This window comes from Genypterus blacodes, unplaced genomic scaffold (assembly GCF_046128005.1).
Source record: "Genypterus blacodes isolate CSIRO-AG114 ecotype Tasmania unplaced genomic scaffold, CSIRO-AGI_Gbla_v1 ptg000005l_1, whole genome shotgun sequence".
Lineage (NCBI taxonomy): Eukaryota > Metazoa > Chordata > Actinopteri > Ophidiiformes > Ophidiidae > Genypterus > Genypterus blacodes.
The window spans coordinates 705,167-716,709 of record NW_027466819.1 but is presented as its reverse complement, the minus strand read 5'-3'; the positions used below and the strand labels follow the sequence as shown (position 1 = coordinate 716,709).

At 42.1% G+C, this 11,543-nt stretch overlaps 1 protein-coding gene across 1 annotated transcript in view; it reads left to right on the top strand.

The window, feature by feature from the left end:
• The first annotated feature begins 7,586 nt into the window (after positions 1-7,586).
• insra (insulin receptor a) overlaps positions 7,587-11,543 on the top strand; it is a 36,846-nt gene continuing 32,889 nt past the window's right edge. Inside the window, exon 1 of the mRNA XM_076148245.1 lies at positions 7,587-8,692. Within this exon, the coding sequence (XP_076004360.1) occupies positions 8,611-8,692 (82 nt within the window). The 5' untranslated portion in view covers positions 7,587-8,610. The remainder of the gene's footprint in view (positions 8,693-11,543) is intronic.

Below are 11,543 nucleotides of genomic sequence, written 5' to 3'. Positions count from 1 at the left end.
ATCCACTTCGTCTGTAATGAGACACTTGCCTGTACTGTAAATGTAGAGATTAACGCTGGCGTGCCTGAGGACTCGGCCTCCTCTGTCAGTGTGTGTTGTGTTTTGTCTGTCTGCCTGCAGGAATACGAGGATGTAGGTGAGAGTGGAACAGCAGGCGTTAACCTGGGCCAGAGGAGATAATAATAAGACTCTTAACCATAATCCCTGCTCATTGTTTCTCCTGCGGGCCTCTAATAGCCCTGCATGCTGCCGTACGGGTTTGGTTATGATTCATCAGCATAATGGAACCTCTTATGAAACGTCCAATAATCAGCTGCGACACGCTTCACGATGTAACGGCTCCCTATAGAGCGGATAGTGTGCTATAGGCAAAGTCCTCTTTAATATTGTATTATACTGCGATTGCCTCCATTTATACAGTATAAGACTTACAGACACACGCTATAGTTGACTATAACTATCCTGTTTTGTTCAGGGACTTTCTTTATCACTTACTGGCACAGACATTCTTTTCTCCAGGCCCTAAAGGTCAAAGGGTTGTGTTCTACTCTACATCACAACTGTAAATTGGACTTTGGCGGCCGTTCAATTTCTGAGTCGTAAAGTCGTTGTTTACTATTTTCCCATGTCATTCAAACGCAGCGCGAGGAGTAAAGAGATATTTGTCCCCTGGCCTCCACCTCCGCACACGCTCATAAAGGCATAACCACAAAGTGATCACAACAACGCAACTTTCAATTTCTCCAGAAAACAGATAACAAAGTAATAATCTCGTTATCGCGGCAGGAACAATAAACAATATTATATTTTTGCACGTCCATACATAGCTGCACAACACAGCTACAAATGGCAGGTTCCAGCCTTGTCACACACACACAGACACACACACATCAGGATTAACAGCCCTCTGGCAGGCCGAGCATTGGGTGTTTTTTTTTTAACAAGAGCAACAGAACTGAGTGATTTAGAATAGGTAGCTGCACAGATCACTTCCAAGCGTGAGGACAAGAGCCCCCAGTGTTTCCTGGTCCTTTGTGAGCGTGTGTGTGTGCTCGTGTTGGGGATGAAAAGGCCATGTGACCATCAGGGGACAGGTAGTACACAGCCCCCTCGAGTATAAATATGAGAGTGCGTAATCCATCAGCCCCTGCCTCCAAACGTAACGCATTGTGTTTGCACGCACTGGCATTGGCAGCAGGAAGAAATCTTTCTTGAGAGCGACACACCTCACACCCATTCCGACGCCCTTGGGAAGGGGAAGAGGGGGATGTGACACTTGGCCCCTCATCCATCGTTTTCCGGCGGCGGCAGCGCACAGTGCGGCTGGCGTCTCGGAAGAGCCCCGGGATGAATCATGTGTGAACCTCATTGTTCCCTCCGTCAAACATGTCTGTGTGAACTTGAGCTTGACACTAACCTCTGCCACCGTGCGTTCGTTCCCATGTTCTATAAGCGGCACCGCTCCGCGTTTCCTCACAAGACCTCCAGGCGCACGCGGTTGACCATTAACCCGCCGTGCTGACAGTGTGTTCCCTCCAACGTATCTCCTCCCCCGCCCGCTCAAGACCTTTCCTTCAAACTCGAACCTCAGACAGTTGATTTGTGTAACTCTGGCAGTTTACTTCTCAGATAATCTCTCACCTCATCTTAGTTTCTGTGTGTATTTGTGCGTTTAATGGTAGCGGCGGTGTGAGTCAGGCCTTTGCCGGCAGCCTTATCACCGCTGAACCCTGACCCTGTTGTTTTAGCTGTCACGTTCAAACCGGGTGCTGCCTACGTATCACAAATGGGAATAAGGTAAAGGTTACATAGTGGGTGCGTGGGTTGTTATTAACGCTGCGCACAGAAGAAAAAACTAAAGAATGCAAGGAAGTTTAGCTGGGGGGGCGTGTGTAATCCCTCCGTGCAGTGAGGTGATCATTTATCTCATTACTGAAAAAGGAAAGGATGAAGTTACGCATGCATGCATTCTGTGTCTTCCAGGTCTGTCAAACAACATGGCATGAGAACAGAATGTTTTACAGCAGCTGCAACTGAAATATGACGTGAGACCTTCTTTGAACTCGGTCGACGAGGACATTTTAACGGCCACAGATGTTTTACCTCACTTAAGTTTACGCGCACTTGATACTCCCGTTATTTATCCCGAGTGTCATTTAGGGAAAAAATTATTTATTAGCAGTCTATGGGACGCTGAATTTGAATTTAGGTTGACGTGATGTTTGAGAAAAATCGATGTAGCTTAATCGCAGTATCATAATTAATTTAAACATAGAAATATTGCATGTACTTGACAGTTGTACCCTAAATATGTGTTTTAAAACATTTCTGACCACTTGGGGCTCTGTAGAGCAGGCTGATACTCCATATCTCCAGTTGGTGGCAGTAATGTGCCCAGTAAATCAATAAAAAGGCTGCAAGTTGGCGTAAACAATGCAGGTTTCACGCTTTAAGCACACGCTACATCCTGTCTTACTCCACATGTTTACCTTAATCGCATTACAGACAAACAACAGAACATAGCCTGAATTGAAACGTACTGACCGCTGCTTTGTTTGGCTCAATCAAGCAGGGAGTTCATTGACGAATCCCCCCCTAACACCCGCGTGTGTGGAAGGGTCCGACCTGACCTCTACTGAAGCCCGGGGAAGAAGATCAGGCCTGACGGGATAAGCAGTCAGATTTTGAAAAAACAAACAAACCCAGGCTCTTCAACACCACGGCAACACACCACACTGTCAACATTCCCATCAGCTGATTATGAGTCATTTGTTTTTTTGTCCATTCTAGTCACAATAACACGTCAATACTGCTGAGGCGTAATGGCACTAATCCTGTGCCACTGGCTCGGGGAGGCTGGAGGACAATTTACGCACAGCGAGGGACACACTCTGTTCTGATCACACCAGCTCGGGGGGGAAAGAGGCATTATAATATTACAACATAATGTTTTTTAACTTTGTAAAGTCTAACTCACTGGTGTGGAAGTTCCTACAGCCTGGTGGTTTGTAGCCCCTGGCTCAGGGGGCTGGAAACTTTTGTCGCTCTCTTGGCGTCCTATAATTGACACCTGTTGAAAGATGCTGTTATTCACCCCCCCACCCAACACACACACACATACACACATACACACTCCACCCTCCACAAGGCACTTATGATGTGTAACTCTGAGTGCCAAGTGCTGATATTAAGCGAGCCGCTCCTCTATTATTACCTCTGCTAATGAGTTTATGCTGTCACCTGCACTTGTCAGTTGGCAGGTTTGTTTTGATTCATGTCAGCAGGATTACTCGCAATGTTACAAACCGTTTCTGCTAGAAAACCCCCGTGGATGGACGGTGCACAGCTCAGAGCCCATTAGATTTTGATGCAGATCTTTGATGCAGATGTTGATCCTATGATAGACTTGTTTTGGATTTGTTCTGGACTAAAATATAGGCTTAGACAGTCGGCACATTAGAGTAGAAACTAGGCCGAGAATCATGCAGTGACCACAATTTTGATGTCTTTGATAGTTACAGAGACTTAAATATGATCTCTGGATTACGTAATCTTTACTCTTCCTACCAGGGATGCCTGTTGCAACGAACTCTCAAACCCACCAAGCAGGTTATGTTTTCACCCTCTGCCCTCTTTATATGAATTATAGTGGTGTATTATTAGAACTCATTCACGGGTATGTGCTCTAATGAGTGGCCTTCAATTACATTACTGTTTCAACCCCCGTGCCTCTTTAGGCACCAGGTTATGATTGGGGTTTCGTTCATGTTATCTTGCGGTTTTACAGAAATATTCCAAAATATTTAACAATCAATCGATGGTATGTTTTGTGTTAAATGTTGCATTAACAGTCCGGGAATTAAAAGGAAAGAATCTGTGCTGGTGCATGTACAGATAAGCTACTCACACACACACACAAACACACACACACACACACACACACACAGCTGCCACAGGAATCGAGTCTATTTTAGTTGAACTAACAACAGGATGTGTTCATCTTCTACCCGAACACAGTGTTGCCTTTGATGCTGGTTGTAAACAGGTAGTGAATTAGCAGTGGTGATGGAGATGTCATTGTTTACTGCGGTAGCAGCGCACACAAACACGCCAGGAAGAACAATCTAAGAGGTTTTCAGCCCAAATGTGAGCACAGTGAGAAATGCGTGATCTCTTCCATAAGCCGGCCTGGAGTGTGAGAACGCTGCAGGGTCAAAAGGGGAATCCAGTTCTGTTTTTAAAACAATGGCTGGATCGCACAAACATTTTCCTTCCTCGTCTTTTCCCTCATCTTCCTAAAATAACTGAGTATCTTATTCTCTTTTAAGGAAAACAATGTCTGAGGGGATTCTGTCATTTCTAGCGCATTGGATTGGCAGGATGACAAATATTTTTAACTTTCCTGGATATCCAGAAGGTTTACTAGGACCTTTGTCCCATTTTTCCCCAACTGCCTTCTGTCATCCAGGTGTGTTTTGTTTTAGAAACACCTTGTGAACATAAGACGTGAAGGAAAAGCACACAGAATTTATTATAAGATTTACGATTATATAATATACATAACATCTAATTATATATAATCATTCATTAATTAACAAATAATGATATATAGTAAACACACCTACACACTGAATATAATACTGATAGTAACAACAACAACAATACTACTACTATTACTACTTGTAAATAAAATGATAATGAATTGAATATTTGAAAAAATCCATCTAATATCCTTTTCAAAATATAATAAGGTACATATATATATACAGCATATCCATACAAATAACAATAAAAATGTTCCATTTGTTAAAATTCAACTGTAAAGTAAAAACAAACACATCAGTGCATTAAAAAGACCTTGATCTTTGTGTTTTTATTGTATTTTCCAATGATTAAGACCATAAAGTGTGTTGTTTCCTGCAGCAGAGAGGATGTTGGTATTTGTCCTCTCTCTTCCTCTGTGGCATGGAACCTTTAGACTCTAAAGTTCAGAGGATGGCAGCCACTTCCTTCTGAAGGCCCTAAAATAATCTGAAACATTTTCCCACAAGATCCATGAATGTGACCAAAATAAGTTACAGGGTCCGATAAGGACTCCACCTCTCACTCGTGACCTTTAACTGGTTATTTGTTAGATTAAATCTTTACTGTAAATTTGCTAGATGTCATCTTCTTCTTTTCCTTTCGGCTGCTCCCTTCAGGGGCACAGCAAGTCAACCGTCTTCATCCACCCCTATCCTCTTGTATCCTCTTCTCTTACATCAACTAACCTCATATCCTCCTTCACTACATCCATACATCTCCTCTTTGGCCTTCCTCTAGGCCTCCTGCCTAGCAGTTCCCACGTTAGCATCCTTTTCCCAATAAATTCACTATCCCTCCTCTGTACATGTCCAAACCATCTCAGTCTTGCCTCTCTGACTTTATCTCCAAAACATCTAACATGTGCTGTCTCCTTGTGTATTCATTCCTGATCCTATCCATCCTTGTCACTCCAAAAGAGAACCTCAACATTTTAATTTCTGCTACCTCTAACTCTGCCTCCTGTCCCTTCCTCGGTGCGTCAGTTTCCATCTACATCCTCGAAGCGAATACTGCATCTGTGGTACTCTTTCTTGTCATGAAGCCATATTGCTGTTCACAAATGTTCACCTCTGTCCGTAGCCTAGTTTCTATTACCCACAGCTTCATTGTATGGCACATCAACTTTATTCCCCTGTAGTTGCCACGACTCTGCAGGTCTCCCTTGTCATCATCATTATCCATTTAAGAGAATATGAATTGAAAACAGTGACAGAAGTCGCTAAAGTGACGGACTCAAAAAATCCAGTAAAAAGATTGAATTCAACCGTTTTTTCCTTCTCTCTATTTCTCCACCACAGCCTATGATGCCATCTGTGGTTGCCTACACTGCTGTCTTTTTTAAATGACCTCGCCCATGCGTTTGCTGGTGGTCTTCATCTTCATCTTCATTTGTCTTCACCTACAGTGCAACTATCAGGCCCAAATGTAAATTCTCAAATAACCCTACATCCTAAGTCACAAACACAATATTTGTAGTGTGTGTTCATGCTGCCAGCAAAAAAGACATGTATTGATTTTGGTGACCCCTTGACCTTTCACCGAGTGTCAGAATGATTCATCTATCTCATAAAATGCTGACTGACTTCAAAGTCCTGTACACTACTGAGAGAGGAAGAGAGGTGGCAAGATGGCTGCAGACCCCAGCCGCTCACACAACCACAGCTCCCCTCAAACTGCTTTTTCAGATCAATAAAAGCTTCTAATCTCAAATTCCTCACTCCCACCACAATCACACTACCACATTTTCTTCTACTGGCCTATTTATGCTAAGGCGCTGAATATATGTGTTGCTCTTACCTGAATATTTATGTAAGAACACATATTTGTCTTAAACATATCCTGTTTGTTCATTTCCCATACGATATGTTTGTCCTTTGTCCGTGTTGTCATGCACGGTGTTTGCACTGCTAGTTAGTCTTTGTCCTGTGTTCTCGGCCTGTTTTCCACACTTGTGCATCTAACAACGACTTACAGAAAAAGTTATTCAGAGTTCTGCGTGTGAAAGTAACACCTCACTGGGGGTGTTTTCACAAAACAAGTCTTGTGTTCTGATAATAATGGAGTTATCATGATAATCACCTCCAAACAATGTGTTTCGTTTAAGGAGAAACAACAATTACTGAAGGTGAACCTGTGCTGGAAATGGAAATTTGTGTCACAGATGTGCTGTGTCCAAACCAAAATCATTTCCAGAGTAATTACGATCGCTGAACCGATGCATTTTAAATTACTGAAGTAAATCATTACTTTTTTATCAACTACAAAATGTCAAAAAGTCCCATAGTCAAGGGTGCATCTTCAAATTGCTTAAATTGAAAAAACAGTATCCAATCTTAAATGATATGCAGCTGTTGGTCATATTTATGGCTGGAACTGGTAAATATATGTTATGTTGAAAGATAGTCAATATACTAAAGCAATTAATCAATATGTGATGACAACGAATCAATTCACAGATTAATAGTTTCAGCTCTCTGATGGAGAATAATGAGATTCAATATTCACAAGTTCATCTGATTTGAGTAGAATAACAAATATTAAATAAATATATGGTACAAACAAATATAAATATACATATAGTTCTGTTTGAACCATTTTAATGAGCATTTAATAACTTTTTTATCATTTAAATGTGAATATTAATTTTTCAAACATGTGATTAAATTATTCTGATTAATGACTTTTCATGTATTAAATAAGAAGAAAGTAATTTTCTATTATTATAATTTATTGGTATAATTATTGTGGTTGTACAAATACTACAATAATTAGTACTTGTTATTAGTATTAGTATAATCATAAGTAGTAGTAGTAGCAAAGACTTAGCAGTATCTTATCTTCTTACTAAAATGTTATTTCTGCTGCAGTCCGTTACGGGTCTGGGGTAGAATTAAAGAAGTAATCGGATTAGTTTAGAAGGCGTTTGAGTGTGTTTTGTAATCCAATAAACTCCAGTCCGTGTTTGCCCTGCAGCCCATCTGGCTCTGTGGCAGGGTTTGTTTACTGGAGGCAGCAGCAGGCAGGGAGAAGAAGAAGAAGGGGATCCTACAGGACCTGGACTCGACTAAACTACCTCTGCTGTGGAAGGAGACGAAAACTCACTTACTGCGTGTATTTTACTCGCCTTTCTGTCAGTCGGATGCTCGGTTGTTACGTCTGACACTTGTGCGGAACATGAACACGGGCTGGATCACGCTTTGTTTTTGTAATTTCCACGTTAAGCGGAGGAGCCGTTCGCAGAGCCACGACGGAGGAGCGTGTCACAGACTGTGGAAGAGTGGGGCTGTGAAATCTCTGCACTGACTCGGGGAGCTGCAACTTTTGGGAGCCGCGCACATTAATTCACAAGATAAATAAGATCGTTGTCGTAGTTGTTGTTGTCGTTTTTCGGACTTGGCTTTTTTGTTTTAGTGAAGACACGCTGCGCCACGCATGTCACAACCTTCCACTCGGGAGTCAAGAATTCCAATGAATTAACAGTGGCGTGTGGCGATATTGTCACGTGTGCAAAAGGCTTTTAAAAGGAAACTATTGCAAACATTTGAGATTAGTGACGGAAGGTTTGCAGGCTCGGAGCTCAAACTTCCCCTGTGGCCTGGACTGGACTGACGGAGCCGAGCCAGCTAGCTACCAGCTAACTGTCGCCTTGCTAATGTCAACCCCCCCTCCCTGCTCGGTCAACAAGTCTTGCTTCGGTTTCTTTTACGCAACCGCGGCAAATTAATTCTTCCAAATTCACCTGACCAATACTTTTAAAATACGCCGGATAAAGCACTTATTCCCAACGTTGTGGCTTTGTTATCGGTGCTTTTCCATGAGGCAGTTAGCAGCGTTAGCTCGTGTTTGAGTGAACACGTTGGACTCGTTCCTCCGCCCATCTTCCGGGATGCGTTGTGTTTATTTTTGTTTACCTGTTGGCTCATGCCGCAAAACAAAACCAGTTTCCTGAAAGCATTTCTTGTATAGCGTGCACCCTCCTCGCCAAGGATTATTCAGTACTGGATCGAGACTCACCCCGGGTCAGTGATGTGGCTCCGGACTTTGTATTTGGGTTTTGTTGTGACCACTGTCTGCTTTGTGATGAGCTGTCAGCGAGCCGACGGAGAGAGTGAGTAACCTTTATTATTATTACATCTTATATTAGACACTTGGAGATGATTCTGATTTATTTAAGTGAAATACTTGTTGCTGCTTCCTCTTTTCTTATCAATTAAAGTATGTGTTATGCTTATGTGTCACTATCAGGCATCATGAGACCCTGAGGTGCAAGTTGGAAATGGGGAAATCAACGAAATTAAACATTAACCATTTACTTTTAATTATGCAGATCAGTTCAAGCTCAATAGAAGGTGATTTATTTATTAATTAAATATTAGGGATCCACTGGAGCCCCTTAATTGAGTCATGGACCCCTGAAACATCATGTTTCTGCTGTTATCGTTCATTTTAAATCGACACTATATCCTTATTGGAACTCAAATGTTTTTATTTAGATAGGATTGAAACATTAAATAGACAAATTGATAAACAATACGATCAAATTGAATGATAACGTTACAACTTCACCAGTGTAATAGTAATAACAAACTACGACATTGTTAGTTCCTGTTGCAGTATTATTTATCTGGCCATGGTGATTGGTTCGTGGCACGTAGGCAGCCATGGTGATGTGGTAGACAGTTACTCCATTCAAGGGACAAAGGTTAACACTTATCGGCTATTTGAGTCTACACAGGAACTGTAAACAAATGTTTTGTCCAAAATAAGTAGTCTGAGAATTTAGAGAATTAATGGGCTGTTATTGCAGATGTAAAGCCTTGGCTTACTACTGTGCTAATGCAGGAATGTAACAATAAGCCCTCTTCACAGCAATCACCTTAGATCCTCTGGCCAAGAAGCCGAGGTGATAACAATGAATGAACACATCTACAGTCGCCCGCGGACATTTTCACAATTCCCAAACGCCTCTTTGACTGACTGAACATATACGTCCTGGAATCAGTTGGATTAGACAAATGCACTTGGAAGAAAATGCAAATCAAACCAGTGGAACTACTTGCAAGTTTATGTACAATAACAAAATCTAATTAGTGGAACACGACTGTTTTCCCCATCAGCTCACTTTAGTAACACTTGCCTCTGAATAGCTTCTGAAGTAGTTTCTCAACCGTCTAAACTTCAAGACTTTGGAAATTCTGAAAACGTATTTTTCACTGTATTATGCGATTTTTACAGTCCCATCATAAAGGAGAAATGAATTGTGTTACTATGCACATACTAAATGATATATTAGATTGATGTTGTGTCAAGCATTCAAATATCCAGCACCATGTTAGATTGTAGAAACAGTGTGGACTCTCTGTCAGCCCAAATGTGGGTCTGAAAACATGCGTTTGGTGCGTAATCCTCTTTGTTTGATAGGATAGGCCGGCCTTTGTTCGGTTGATAAGTCTTGATTTGTCTTTTTATAATTTTGACATGGTGTCTTGTTTGTTTCTCCAGACTAAAGAAGCTTCTGTCAAGTATAGGATGGGTCTGTTTAGTAGATTCACCATGTCTGTGGCACCAAAATAAAATTATTTGATTATTAATTCAATTCTAATGGTCGTGACAGTATGCTGCCACAGGTTTCATTGAAGCTGCAAAGGACAGAAAATAAGGGGTTCTACCACCTTCCATCAGATTTCGAGGTGCCGAATGGGGTGATGTCATCAAACTAGTTCTAGCGAGAATTTTAACACATAAATCAAAAACAAGTTGTGTAATTGCATTGCAGCTCCCCTCCCCCTGCGGCTCCTCTCAGGCTTGAGAGTGAACCACAGAGGGGAAGAGTGAAACTTGGGCCTCATACTGGCTGATTTCATAAGCTGGAACAGTGTCGAAGTCAGGGAGGCTTCTGCGCTACTTGTTGGTAACAGTCCAGCACAACATGGAGAATTTCACTTAATAATGACAGCTTACATTTAGCAGCGGTGATCTTGCAACATTATTTTTTGTGTACAGTTGCTGTCAAAATACCACAGAACACGTGGAATTCTAAATCTGTCTTTAGGTTTTCTATAACGCTCATTCTTCTGCGGTGGCTGTTGTGCCACAGCTTGCTGGGTTCAGCTCAGGTCTCAGGTGTTGACGGTGTCAGGCACCGCTGTCCGTCATTAATTTCTATTACCTAGTCACAGTAGTTGACGTCCCATTGTGTACAGTGTCAGTGAGAGCGGCTTTGGCAGCCTCTGGCAGAGTTTGACGCCAAAAGACGCCTGATAGGTGGAACGCAGCAATCTAAGCACCTGGCGTCTTTGATTTACGTCTCCTGACCAGGAGATTTATTACGGATCATGAAACTGTCGCTCTTTCGCCTCTGCAAACACACAAACAATACACACTAAACTACCTCAGCCACTCCCGCACCCACTGTTTGTTTGACTTGTACCAAAGAATGATTTTTCTAATTGTCATCCTCCAACAATTGCTTGTAATCCTGACTGACAGGTTAAAATCACATTCAGCTCCAAAATGCAGTAACCTGTCGTGCCTGCACAGCCTTGTTTTCTCAGATCTTTACCCTTGACACCCTGCCCCTGTTAAAAGGAAGTGTGTCTGTTATTGTGCTATTGCACTTTGGAGGTAATAATTACCTCAAATCCAACACCGGCCTTCAAGACTCGACAAAACAAAGATTTCAACCAGACGATATCAAACCCGACGCAGCCCGAGCTGTTTCCGTGTGGCGTCTGCCATTTTGCAAGTGTTTAAACTTTATCACAGCTGCCAAAGTAATAGATGTCTTAAATGTAAAATTATCTTCCTGACCAGCACTTAGAAAGAATAATTTGCAGGCTGGAGCAGCTGGTGCGTAAGTGAATCCCTTAACGATCTTTGTGTGTAAAGCCATCTCTCCTCTGGACACAATGCACCGTCGCAAAGGAAGTTGTGGTTTTGCAGGGCCTCTCTTTGACTCC